Consider the following 14,779-nt stretch of genomic DNA (forward strand, 5'->3'; position numbering starts at 1 on the left):
CAAGCAAACATATTTTTTTCTCACTCGTATTTAGTGTAAAAATATAATATTAAGAGACAAGATTGCATACATTCAAAATAAAAATAATTTTTTAACACAAGTGTAGTTTTATTTATAAAAAAACTTGGATGTATTGGTTTACCTTGTAATGCTGTTAATCTATTGTGGACCTAGTAGAATTTTTTAATTTTTTTTATGGACCGGAAAGGGTTAATTTCGCTGCCGATCTTCAGCACAGGATTTTTCCGTGTATAATTTTTCAGGCATCCTGAGATGACTGCAGCCTTGTTAACTTGCAGGTCCACTTGGACTGACTGCTTGTTGTTCTTGCAGGGATGTGTCCCGTGAAGTCCTTTCCGTCCGTGGACTTGGTCCGTGGACTTGGCGTGCTCCTCGCGAGCCGGAGAGTGGATCCCGTGCGACCCGGAAGTGGCTCACGGGAGCGTGGTTCGCGTGTCCTGCAAGAAGGCCCACTACCCGCTGGGATCTCTGCAGGACTTGGTGTGTCGCGACGGCCAGTGGGACAGGCCCGTGCCAGCCTGCCAGTGGGGTGAGGCATCACAACTTCTTTTACATCTTCTTTTTCCTGGCTTCCTCCCATAGATGAAGATGAATATACAAGTCTGGGCATTTATGGGGCTTTTTTTTGGGGTCAAGGGATCTTGCATCCCTTATGTCACTGCGAACATATTAGGTCTATTATGACTTCCCTCTGTATTACAGCTCACTGCCAAAGTGGTAGGAGCTTCACCTTCTCGGATTTATGGGGCTTATGAAAAAAAATATGGAAAACAACTCCTAAATACTTACTAAAATAAAACATGCTTTTATCAACACTTTGAATGTGTCCGAATACTTGTTCACAAATCTGGATTATCTCCAATTGTAGGAGTTATTATCAAATTATAAATAATATGATAAATAACTCCTAAGCTAAAATAAAAAAATGAAAAGGATATTTTCTTGCGTTTCTCATGTATGTGGTTATAATCCAGGATTATATATCTTTATTATATATATATATATATATATATATATATATATATATATATATATATATATATTTGAGAATTTGAGTAGTGGGTAATATTCATATTTGTAAAATAGTGGGTGTATAATAATAAAATAAACAATGTGTTGCTTTGTAATTAAAGAAACGACAGTAAAAGTTCATTCTTAATTAATATTTTATAAATTACATACAATATGACAGATCACCCAATATAATATATTTTGCCATCTGAAGTCTTTTGTTCATTCAGTGCGACGCATGGCGACATCTGGTGGTAGATTTGCGCGATCTGCTTTACCTATATTTACTTTATATATATTTATATATACATATATATATATATATATATATATATATATATATATATATATATATATATATATATATATATATATATATATATATATATATATATATATATATATATATATATATATATATATATATATATATATATATATATATATATATATATATATATATATATATATATATATATATATATATATATATATATATATATATATACATATATTTATTTATATTTTTGATATGGTGCAATGATTCTAACAACTTGAACTATATCCCTGTGCGCCCGCTAGGGGCAGGGCAGGGGTGTACGCGGTGAATGTTTATGTTATAAGACTCGATCCTTGTGAAATGGCACAAAGGAGACTGCACACACTTTTCCTTGGACTGTCATAGCGATCTGTTGAATAAACCGATTGCATCTTTATTACGAGTTATTATTACCGATACCCGAGCCCTGTAATATCCGTCTTTTATATTCACAATTTCGTCAGTCATATTTGAGCAACAGATTTACTATTTTTGTTTTTAAATACTTGCATTCCTTTTCTTGAATGTTTACCGCAGATACTTTGTGGTACATTTTATAAACTTTATAAAATTAAATAACTCAGTTTTAACCACTTTTTTATTTATTTTTTGACATCTCATCAAAGATGAAGAAGAATATTGAAGTCTGGGCATTTACGGGGCTTACGACCGTCATAGGCTGGTTTAAGTGATCACTTTACACACGTGTAACATTCACCAATTCTACCCATTATTGACAACCACACTACTCAAATTCTTGGAAGTTCTATATATATGAACCAATTTAGAAACCTTGTTCATGAATCACTAGAACTTCACTAGAGACATCTGTTGGTGAGATGTAAAGAAGCTTTTTTATTAAGCAGAAACTAAAAACTAAACACTTTTTTATTAATACAATTTTACCTACCGGTTTCGACAAGAACCTTGTCTTCATCAGGGTTTATTTTAATTCAAAAACATTAAAATTCTCTCGCCAAAAACTTCCACACGCTCCGTAAAAATCCTAAATGTTATTTTACTTGCATTTCTCTCATTTCTTTTCAGATGGAACGAATCACACTGAAAATTCTACACCCAAAGTTGTGTTTATAGATCTCGACCAAGGGTAATTACTTCTTTCTCTCACCCTTATCCGCACCCAATGGTGCATAGGTAAAGTGACCATACGTCCCGTTTTGAACGGGACCGTCCCGTTTTTAGATAGCCTGTCCCGCTGTCCCCAAATATAGTTTCGGGACGTCGAAATGTCCCGTTTTCAAAAAAAAAGCAACACACGGTAACAATTTTTTTTCAAAAGTGCAAAAAATCGACGATAGTTTGTAGTATAGCCGTCTCATATAACTTTGCTGAACAAATCCTAGCTTGATTTCGGTGCATATGGCTACAGCAGGTGGCTGGTGAGTCATGTGTAAAGTGACCTTACGTCCCGTTTTGAACGGGACCGTCCCGTTTTCAGATAGCCTGAACAACATAATTTTCTCATATTTATACTATTTATTCCTCTTATTTTCTTTATCAACATTCTTTTTCCTTTTATTAATACATAAAAACTATGAAAAAATACATGTTTTCTTGAATATACATACTTTTACGTAAAAATTGGTAGATGTCCCGTTTTGGGGACAAAAATAAATGGTCACGTTATGCATAGGGTACTATGTCGTATCGACACAGTGTTATATCCATCATGCCAATTTTCCTCTGCTCCTATTTTCATATGTATACGCCACATATATCGTTTTTAATATATTTATATATATATTATTCGAAGGAATAAACGCCAGAGGACGCCCACGCCGCGAATACCTAAGCGACTTATACCGAGACATGGGCTGCTCCACGTACGAGGAGCTGAAGAGGACTTCGGAAAATAAGCAAGAATGTCGAAAGAGATGTCATCTGTTGCTGCAGACCAATCCGCAGGTCCACCTCCGCTTCCGTAGTGTAATGGTCAGCACACTCGGCTACTATTCTGGAGGTCCTGGGTTCGATTCCCCGGGGGGCCAAATAAATATAAGTGATTTTTTCAATCTATCATTTATTCCATATTACCCTGGACTGGTACCTGAAGCGGAGGGCTGATCACTTTTCCTTCATGTGTTAACGATCAAGAAAACACTGCATTATATGATGCAGTGCCCTATGCATCATCGGGGTGCGGAAAAGGGTTTGAAAAAAAGAAAAATCCGCAGGATTGAGACCAGAGAGAGAGATATCGTTTGACCCTTGATTTGATGGATAGTGCTTATCTCGCTGTATTCTTTCCTGATTTGGAATGAAAGGAAGTGCCTCTACAAGCACAAGAGCTTTGTCTCTTTATGAGAGAGGAACAGCGTAACTTGTATTAAGATATGTTAAAAGTAGAAATGTCTAGCAAATGAAATAAATTGTAACATTATTTGTAACTACATTAAATGAATTTTTAAAAAGCATTGCACCCACCTCTTTGTCAAGCTGGGATAAAATAATGATAATTGAGATTGTTATATATATGATATTATACATTTCTTTGCAAGAGCATAATTTTGGATTCGTCAACATCCCACAACTAGTCAGTTTGTATTTTGACATCAGTTTCCTAATTCCGAGTTGTTCCGCATTGACAGAACGGTGAGCTCCGGCCTTGGTTCAGATCTGTCTAGATTGAATGCGGACAACGCCGCTTTAAATGCGTCCTTGGTGGCACTCAAGAAGATGTTTGGACTTGCTTCTTCACCTTCTCAGTGCGACCTGCCAACGGCGCCAGCCCATGGGTCCTTCGAAATACCTTCCTCGATCGCGATTCCTGTCACCAAAGTAGACGAGTCTACGACTTTCTATTTCACCTGCGAGGCTCCGTACGACATCTCCGTCAAAACCTCCACCTGCCTGCAAAGCGGACAATGGTCCACCAAGCCGGTTTGCCAGAGTAAGTAAGCCTTCGCAGTGTAGTCATAAGCGTGTTTTGGTTTTGGTATCATACATGATAAAAATAGCGAAGTGCATTGATGCCATCAACCAAGCTGGGACACAAAATGCAGACCCCTCTTCTAGTGGAACGGAAGGTCAGCTGATGACAGTCAGCAGTCCGCCTTCTCCTGAGGAGTGCAACGTGGTTTCCTCCCAGTAATGAGCAAATGCTGACAAGTTTCTGATTGGCCCACACTAGATTATTCCTCCTGTACGCAACACAGATTTAAATAAAATATCTGTATTCAGTTAGAAGAAACAAAAATCCACTTAGTGATCTATAAACCTTGCACATAATAAGCAAGGTAAATAATAAATGCAATCCCATCTAAAACAACGTCGTAAGCGGGTTACTGGCTAAGCCCTGTAAACATCCTGACTCCCATACTTCTCTACATCTGTATTGAGATCTAATGTGCCAAGGCAAATAGCCGCAAGTTAAAAACGGTAGTTTTGAGATACAGGGTTTAAAGTTAAAATAAAGTGATGCTTTTTGCCAACACATATATATCAAATTAATACAAGTTTTACTAAGTTACTGTTATTTCTTGAAATCTACTGTGACACGTGTTTCGATGCATTCCGCATCATTTTTAAACACCGTAAAATTTAGAATTAGCTTCCATACGGTGTTTGAAAATGAAGCGGAATGCATCGAAACACGTGTCACAGTAGATTTTAAGAAATGTTGGTATTTAATAAGTAAAACTCAAATAAAAAGTGGATTGATTTTACCACAAAGTGACTGCCGAATCAATTAATAAAATTAATACAATTTTGCGGCTATTTGGATAATGAATATCTAGGTAATGGAAAGAGATAGAGCAAAATCTGTGATTGTATATGATAGAGGCCAGTTATAAGAATGCTTTGAGCCGTGTTACGCCAAATAGCCGCATCTTGAGTTACGGCTAGTTGCCTTTACACGTTAGAGATTACACGGATTCTTCTTGTGTTTTTGACGTTTCAGGGCGATGTTCCAAGGTGGATTCCCCAACAGTGGACTTGGAGTGTTATTTGCCTTCGGGGACCCAAACAGTCTGCAGCGATCACATGCCGCACGGCTCCAAGATGAACCCTCACTGCCGAGACGGCTATTCTTCCCCGCTCGCCCTGAAAACGCTGACCTGTGTGGACGGGACGTGGAACAGTAGTGCACCAGTCTGCTCTCCAGGTATGCATTGTTCCTGGTTGGCCACACTAGATCATTGTTCCACAAAGTGTGTGCCGCGGCACACAGGTGTACTGTGGTGATTAGTTGGTGTGCTGCAGAAAAAAGTCTAGTTTTGTGAAAATAACACAATTGCTACAAATTTTGATTGCCTGTGCTCAGTTAAGTAGGCTCACATTTCGCATTAACCATAATATGTTAACCCTTTCCCGTCCTATGTCGAATGTCATTCGACGTCGACTTTATTCCGGTGAGTCCTATGTCAAATGTCATTCGACATCGACTTTATTCCGGTGAGTCCTATTTCAAATATCATTCGACATCGACTTTATTCCGGTGAGTCCTATGTCAAATGTCATTCGACATCGACTTTATTCCGGTGAGTCCTATGTCAAATGTCATTCGACATCGACTTTATTCCGGTGAGTCCTATGTCAAATGTCATTCGACATCGACTTTATTCCGGTGAGTCCTATGTCGAATGTCATTCGACATCGACTTTATTCCGGTGAGTCCTATGTCAAATGTCATTCGACATAGGACGCGAAAGCCCGGCCTTTGCATCGGTGACTGTTTTCACAGATATCATACATTAGATGTCTATAAAATGTAATAATAAGATTGTACACATTCAAAATAAAAATAAATTTTTAACACAAGTGCAATTTAGCAAGCACTATCCGCCCACTTACAAACGACAGTATGAGGCACAAACCTTGACTAGTATGTATAGTCTGTTGTTTGGAAGATATTGCTTGTAATAAATATGAGTAAATGAATATTTTTCAGATGCTGGGACCTCTCCATTAGCCATGAATGTAAGGTAAGATGGTGCACTGTTAATATATCGCTCACTCCTTTCAACAAATTCATATATCAAAAAACTTGATTTTTCAGGAGATTTTTGAAAGGAGAGTTTTTAAGTTTAAGAATATAATAAAATGTATTTAAAATAAATATCAAGCCACTTATTGAACTTTTTGCTGTGCAACAGATCTCTTTAGGTAAAACCTGAAGGTTTTTTCTCCATTTGAAAAATATTTAGGTAGTATATTTAAAAAAAATAATTAAACAATACCTTTTCTTCAAAATGCAAAAACAACACTTTCCGCCCTGTAGCGGGTAAATATTATGTTAAAAATATGCCGCTTTTGCTGGGATATACAATAATACATTTTCTGGGCATTCTGAAAATATGCACAGCTGAAAATTGACGATTTTCAATTAATTACGTTCTTCAAAGGAGTGAGCGATATGTGTAAATCATTCACATCTTAATTAATTTATCCTAGTGTTACGGCGCAATAGCCAACCACTTGAATGTATGACCCCAAGCACCCGCCCGAGGAGCAAGGCAGGGGTGTATGCAGGGAATGTTTATATTTTTATTACACCCAACATAAAAATTTGACAAAAATGTATCATAGCATTATCATTGAATACATTTATAGCATGAATACTCACCTCTTTACCAGGATGATGCTTCGTAATGTACCATGCAACAGTTTCCCATGCTTTCGGCATTTCTCTCACTGTCCTAGAAGATTATTGCTACTTCCTCTTCTTCTATTAACAAGATGCAACTCCATAAGCTCTACTGGTCTACTTTTTGACTGTGCTCTTACACGATCTTTCTCAATATCGTTGTTATCCACCTCGAGTACCGGCGCGGATATCCCGGTTCACAAGTGAATGTCGCGAAAAAGGGACTTGCCTCTGTAACTCGTTATGCGAAATATCGCTCGTTAAGGGGGCAACCTTTTCAGTTTTTTTTGCTCATAATGCGAATTACTCATTAAGAGAGGTGCTTGTTTTGAGAGGTTCCACTGTAACTCAAATTAACCAGCTGCCCGATATATTTAAAATTAAACCCAGTCGGGGATCCAAAATAGATTAACTGAAAAAATACTTTATGGAAATGCGTTAATCTTGTTTGTTGTAGCTGTCGTCTTCCCGAATTCCCGGCTAACGGAGGGTACGCGATTGTGGGGAACAGCGGGACGCCCATCCCGGGACGAGTAGTTCCTGCCAGTACCCTACTGAAGTTCTCCTGCCAGACCAAATATGACCTTCTGGCATCGGGTCTCTCCTACTGCGACGCCAACGACACGTGGAGCTCCTTGCCAACTTGCAAAAGTAAGTTTTATTTAAGTTTTTTTTAATATTGATATCTGAGAATGTAAAGAACGATATGAAATATTATTTTTTATTGAAAGATGAAGAAGAATATGGTAGTCTGGGCATTTACGGGGCTGACGACAGTCATAGGCTGGTTAAAGTGATCCCTTTACACACGTGTAACATTCACCAATTCTACCCATTATTGACAACCACACTACTCAAATTCTTGGAAGTTCTAAATATATGAACCAATTTAGAAGTCTTGTACTTGAATCACTAGAACTTCACTAGAGACATCTATTGGTGAACACACTCAAAATGTTGTATTACATAACATATAAGTGTTTCGGCTCAACACTGGCTATGCCTAAAGAGCCACAATACATATAATTAATAAAATGTAAAAACAAATATTTTTATATAAACATAGATCTGTATCTGTTGCACAGTAAAAAGTTCATTAAGTGGCTTGATATTTATTTTTAATACATTGTATTATATTTTTAAACTTTAAAAACGCTCTCCTGAAAAATCAAGATCTTTGATTTATGACGTTCTCGAAAGGAGTGAGCGATATGTGCTTTTCCGCTAATGTCAGTTGCCTCGTCAGCTCTGGAGGGTACAGAAAACATAAATCTAGCATCATGGAGTGTGAAGAGGTGTTCTAAAACTGACACATGTTTGTGACATTCTGTCTTTTCAGAGCGATGCCAGTTACATCGGTCTTATACGACCAATTTCGAATGCTTTCCACCTTCGAGGAAGAAGAAAATCCGGTGTCAAACATACATGGCTCATGGCTCCGTGGTCCATCCGGTGTGCAAGAGGGGACACGTCCCAGAGGCAGTGCTGGTCGCGCAAGAGTGCGATGACGGTCATTGGAGCGTGTCGAGAACCAGGTGCAAACCAGGTAATGAATGCGAGTGGTGTAAAGGAACAAGGAAGTCCGGTGTATAAATAATGTATGTCGCATCATGTGTGAGTTCACGGCAGTATCTATGGTTGATTTGAGTATGTTTCAAGTAGCAGAGGTCCATGTAAACGTTTCAAAGACGCCTGAAAACATGATTTTCATAAAAAAATATAAATTATGTTTATAATTTGACCAGTAACAATATTCACAACAGTTTAAGTGTGTCCAAATCTTTATTCACAAATCTGGGTTTCGCCACAAGGCACCTACTTTTGCATTTTTAAATCTTATTTTAACATCTTCATCTATGTTGAGATGTCAAACTGTAAAAAAAGTGGATCCTTATGGATTATCCCAGATTTGTGAACAAGGATTCGGACACACGCGAAATGTTGAAAGTTTGATTAGTTTCTGCTCTATTGGTCTTGCGGTTCTATAGATGATTTGTGTGCCGTTTAGCTGGGAGGAGTTTTTTCCTGTTTCAGTTTGTGGCTTCGAGAAGTCTTTTGCTCTTCGATACATTGTCAACGGGTCCATTGAAAAGGTGAACACTTTCCCGTGGCATGTCGGGATTTATCAGAAAATCAATAACACCATGGAGCAAATCTGTGGAGGGAGCATTATATATTCTCATATTGTCATTTCCGGTAAGTGTAAGTGAGGTTTCACAATATATTTGCTCCGGGATACTGCCTTGTGTGAATGTCGTCTTGAAGAGGAGGATCTAACATTTCACGATCACATAGAGGTAGTCAGTGGTAATGCATTGAAAATGCTAGGATTTGTTTTCCAAAATACCCGCGTGCTGAGAACTCTTTATAACTCCTTGGTGCGAAGTAGACTCGAGAGTGGCTCCATGATCTGGGGGATACACGAGCTTAAGTACTCTCTTATGGTAGAGAAAGTCCAAAAGAAGTTTTTGAGGTATCTCTACATGGGAGAGTACGGCTATTATCCTCGGATCTACCCAACCCAGTTTCTCCAGGGTATGCTTGGCTACAATAGTTTAGATACTAGAAGGAATGTGTATTTAATTACGCATTTTTATCCATTGTTGCGCGGTATGATCGATAATCCTGAAATTATCCAGGACATTGGTCTGTATGTTCCCGATAGTTACCTAAGACAGCGTCGGCATAGATTGTTTCACATTCCTATACACAGGACCAACCTGCCGATGGTTATGCCTGTAGGAAGAGCTACCGCTATGTTGAACAATATCACATTGGATATTGATCTGTTCCATGTGTCCGAAGGAGTTTTCCGAAGCGGGATTCTTCTACACCTTTAAGTCTTCTTGCTTACTTTTACTTTTAATATATACGCCTTGAATATTGTTTGTTATGTATATATTATTTTTTTATTGACTAAATTGAATTGAATTGAATTGAAATTGAATTGAATTGAATTGAATCTAGATCGCATGTTCTTTGGGTGCCCGTTGAATGACGGCTACCCGAGCTTCCTTTCAGACTTCTCCGGCATAAACGTTCCATTTCCCACTTACATCCTAACCTTATTAACCTCCCCTAACACACTTGTATATAAAACAATTTGTAAATATCTTAAAATCAATTGTATAAATTTGTAAAGGTGTATGATACCTCACTAAAATAACTCACTTAACAAACTAACATTACTAATAAAACTAACCCCACTAACAGGAATACTAATAAACCATATCCGCTCCCTAGGTGGAGCATATGGAGTCCACAAACTGTCTCCAGGCTTTTCTGTCGGCTGCCAGCTCCCTTGCATCCTCCCAAGTCAGATCCGCGTCCCGAAGTTGTCAGCAGTGGTCGTCCAGGGCGGCGCGAACCTGATGCCTTGTAAAAGAGTACTGGAAAGTACTGGAAGCTTATGGGGTGCCTGCGAAATTGGTGGAGCTAATTAAGTCCCTTCACCTCAATAGTGAATGCCGTATGAGAGTTGACTATGTTGTCACGGATTGGTTTGGGGTCTCTACCGGAGTCAGACAAGGCTGCGTCCTTGCGCCGTTTCTCTTCATCATCCTCATGGATTTCATTCTTGGAAAGTCATTACCATCTGACCGAGGTATATCCATCTCCCCCTCCCGGAAACTCTGCGACCTAGAGTACGCAGATGATGCTGTTATAATTGATGACTCCGTCGAGGGTCTTCAACAGGAATACTAACATTTGAAAATCAAATGTAAAAAGGGTAAATAAAAAATAACTCTACACTGGCTATAACACCCAAGATGGGTGAAAAGCCATCAAAATGAAGAAGAAGAAGAATATATTTGATCTTCTCAGGAGAGAACACATTCCATTTCTCCGCACAACACACAATAGATTTTTGTCACGATGTTGGTTTCTCTCTCTCTCTCTGGTCTCAATCCTGCGGATTGGTCTGTAGCAACAGATGACATCTCTTTCGCCATTCTTGCCTATTTTCGGAAGTCCTTTTCAGCTCCTCATACGTGGAGCAGCCCATGTCTTTGTATAAGTCGCTTGGGTATTGGCGGCGTGGGCGTCCTCTGGCATTTATTCCCTCCATCGTCCCCTCTATTATTACCACTACATTACCATTTGTGTTATACAAACATGAAGGAGGGTGGACCATAGTCAAGTAGCCCCGTTCTACGGTACAGAAAAGAAATAAGCACATTTGGCTTACTGCTAAAAAGCAATATCTTCCAATTATTAAATAATGTCACAAACTTCTTCTGAATATTTTTAAATTATGATAAATTTACATAGAAATGTCCACAGATATCATTGCTATTTAATTTACATCATACTAACTGACCGACGGACTTCGACGTTCATTTATGTCCATACTACCGGAAAGGTCAACTAGAGTGTCAACAATATTTCTATTATTTTTTGACATCTCATCAAAGATGAAGAATATGGAAGTCTGGGCATTTACGGGGCTTACGACCGTCATAGGCTGGTTTAAGTGATCGCTTTACACACGTGTAACATTCACCAATTCTACCCATTATTGACAACCACACTACTCAAATTCTTGGAAGTTCTATATATATGAACCAATTTAGAAACCTTGTTCATGAATCACTAGAACTTCACTAGAGACATCTATTGGTGAGATGTAAAGAAGCTTTTTACTAAGTAGAAACTCTTATATTAGTATGTGAGATCCGAATCCTGGATTATAATCACACACATGAGAAACGCCAGAAAATACCATTTTCATTTTTATTATTAAGCTTATAATTTGACCAGATAATTTATTTACAACATTTTGAGTGTGTTCTTCATCTTTGATGAGATGTATAAAAATAATATGAAAATAACCCCTGTAATTGGAGATAATCCAGATTTTGTGAACAAGTATTTGGACACACTCAAAATGTTGTAAATATTTCTATTGAAAGCTGTCCCACCGCATGCCCAGATCTGATACAGAAGCATCTAGGCTTCCTGACAGATCTGCTCTTGCAACGCAATTTTTTTTAACTAAGTAGCGTAATTTATTGAAAATATGAAATAACATAAAATTGTATCCCGATTTTACTGTAATTTCCGGTCACTGCCAATCTAAATAAATACAAGTTTGTAAATCCGTCACCAAATTGTCTAGAAGTGCCCCGGTGTAGGCCAGTGGAAGGGGTTAGTATTTAGTTCAGTTAGTCAGCTAGATTCGATTCCGACCCGACGTTGGCCGGTACACAGACGCGCACAACCCCGACCAGCACAGTAGACAGACATGGAATAGTGCAAAGACATATATTTATACATATATTATTATTTCTAATCACCGAATCAAATTTTATTTCAGCCGCACATTGTTTTTACGACCCTGCAAAGAATATTATAATAAATGAAACTAACTATCGCGTAGCCGCTGGAAAGTTTTATAGGTCATGGTACTCCACCGAGGCAAAGGCACAGAAATCTGAGGTAATTTAAAAATTTATTTTTATGTTCAAATTGACCTAAAAGATTGTAATATGTTGTGATGTATTTATAATAAACAAAATGCATATATCGTGTTTTTTTGGAGGTATTCAAATTTTCTGCAATAAATTGATGGTGGCACCCGCTGTGTGGCGTGTTGCACCATATTGTTGAAACCACAGCTCTGTCACAGCAATGCCATTCAACTGAGGTACAAAGAAGTCAGTAATCATGGTTCCGTAGCGCTTTTCATTGACTGTAACATTCTAGGTGGAATCGTCTTTGAAAATATATGTGCTAATGATTCCATCTGCCTATAAACCACACCAAAAAGTGACTTTTAATGGATGTAAGGGCGTCTGGACAAGGCTTCCGTGTTTTCTCCACTCCGAATTCGGCAATTCTGCTTATTGACATAGCCATTTAACCAAAAATGTGCCTCATCGGTGAACAAAATTTAGCATTGAAAAAGAGGATCAAGCTGAATATTGTTTTCGGCCCATTCACTGAACCTACGACGCGCATAATTGTCTTTCAGTCTATGTTCATGGTAAAATGGCAAAACGTATTGACTACAAATCAACTGTCAACTGTTAAATTGACAGTCTGTAGAAACAATGCTACCAGTTTAAAAACCAAACCTCTAAAAAAAACACCTTTTACTCGCTTACAAAGGTAGCGAGCCATAGAGCGTTCTTGAACTATACAATTTCAATTTTTAAACGCAACAGCTGTAGAACGTTCTCGAACTATACAATTCCAGTGATAAACGCAACAGCTATAGAGCGTTCTCAAACTATACGATTCCAGCTATAGAGCATTCTCCAACTATATGTACAATTCCATTTTTAAACGCAACAGCTATAGAGTGTTCTCGAACTATACAATTGCAGTGATAAACGCAACAGCTATAGAGCGTTCTCGAACTGTACGATTCCAGTGTCTAATGCAAAAGCTATAGAGCATTCTTGAACTATACAATTCCAGTGTTTAGACACTGCAAAAGCTACAGAGCGTTCTCGAACTATACAATTCCAGTGATAAACGCAACAGCTATGGAGTTTTCTCGAACTATACAATTCCAGTGATAAACGCAACAGCTATGGAGTTTTCTCGAACTATACAATTCCAGTGATAAACGCAACAGCTATAGAGCGTTCTCGAACTGTACGATAGCCATATAGCGTTCGGGAACTAAACAATTAATATGTTTTTAGGTTTTAAAGATCTTTATTGACAGACTCTATGGGGGTGATGATCAACACCATCAAAGTGACTTAGCTTTGCTGGTTTTGAAGAAGCCATTCACCTTTACTGACTCCATCAGCCCTGTTTGCTTGGATCTGATGGATAATAATCTTAATACATTCCATCTGCAGAAAAACAGCGTAGGAAAGGTAATCTCTTTTTTATTATGTATTTTAGCCGGTAGAGTTTTCGTGAGTACAAAAATAGAAAATACAAAAGTTGCAAATTACAATAATGTGCCCGCATTGAGTTTTTCCGTGATAAGTCAAGTGACCATGTCTGCCTCTGTAGTGCAATGGTCAGCACGATCGGCTACCGTTCTGGAGGTCCCGGGTTCGATTCCCAGGGGGGGGGGTCAAATAAATATGTGATTTTTTCACTCTAATGTTTATTCAATATTACCCTGGACTGGTACCCGAAGTGGAGGGCTGATCACCTTTCCTTTGTGTGTTAACTATCAAGATAACACTGCATTTATATATAATGCAGTGTTATCTTTATTTTATTTTATTTATCTTTATTTTATTTAATATACAAAATACACTAGGGAATATTTTGGTTATTTTATGTGATGTTTTATTTATGTAAATGATTCTATTCCAGTTGGTTTTTACATTTTCATTATACGTATCGGCTGAATAGAGAAAGGTTTTAATAATAATAAAACCCTTATCCGCACCCCAATGTTGCATAGGGCACTGCGTCATCTTATCTTGATCGCAACGCAGTGTTATCTTGATCGTTTACACATGAAGGAAAGGTGATCAGCCCTCCGCTTCAGGTACCAGTCCAGGGTAATATTGAATAAATATGACAGTGAAAAAAATCACTTATATTTATTTTACCCCCCTTGGGAATCGAACCTGGGACCTCCAGAACGGTAGCCGAGCGTGCTGACCATTACACTATGGAGGCGGACAAAGGTTTTAGTAGAATTATTTTGATTTTTACACTTCAATATTTTTCTGTAATTATTCTAGTATTATTTGACATAGTTTAATACTTTTGAGTATAAACTTTATAAAATTGAACAACTTTGTTTTAACCACTTTTTTATTATTCATTCAAACCCGTATCCGCACCCCAATGGTGCATAGGGCACTGCATCATATAAACGCAGTGTTATCTTGATCGTT

General features: G+C 37.9%; 1 protein-coding gene across 1 annotated transcript in view; it reads left to right on the plus strand.

The window, feature by feature from the left end:
- Positions 1 to 350: 350 nt before the first annotated feature.
- The window catches only part of LOC148300367 (ovochymase-2-like), a gene marked incomplete at its 5' end in the record, with an annotated part of 49,219 nt that continues 34,790 nt past the window's right edge, over positions 351 to 14,779 (plus strand). Inside the window, 10 exons of the mRNA XM_088274891.1 lie at positions 351 to 550; positions 2,399 to 2,459; positions 3,961 to 4,262; positions 5,274 to 5,477; positions 6,264 to 6,297; positions 7,417 to 7,610; positions 8,299 to 8,505; positions 8,994 to 9,155; positions 12,277 to 12,398; positions 13,613 to 13,792. Coding sequence (XP_088131017.1) covers positions 351 to 550; positions 2,399 to 2,459; positions 3,961 to 4,262; positions 5,274 to 5,477; positions 6,264 to 6,297; positions 7,417 to 7,610; positions 8,299 to 8,505; positions 8,994 to 9,155; positions 12,277 to 12,398; positions 13,613 to 13,792 — 1,666 coding nt within the window. The remainder of the gene's footprint in view (positions 551 to 2,398; positions 2,460 to 3,960; positions 4,263 to 5,273; positions 5,478 to 6,263; positions 6,298 to 7,416; positions 7,611 to 8,298; positions 8,506 to 8,993; positions 9,156 to 12,276; positions 12,399 to 13,612; positions 13,793 to 14,779) is intronic.

This window comes from Brachycentrus maculatus, unplaced genomic scaffold (genome assembly GCF_059751285.1).
Source record: "Brachycentrus maculatus isolate JH-2025_06_01 unplaced genomic scaffold, ASM5975128v1 h1tg000737l, whole genome shotgun sequence".
NCBI lineage: Eukaryota > Metazoa > Arthropoda > Insecta > Trichoptera > Brachycentridae > Brachycentrus > Brachycentrus maculatus.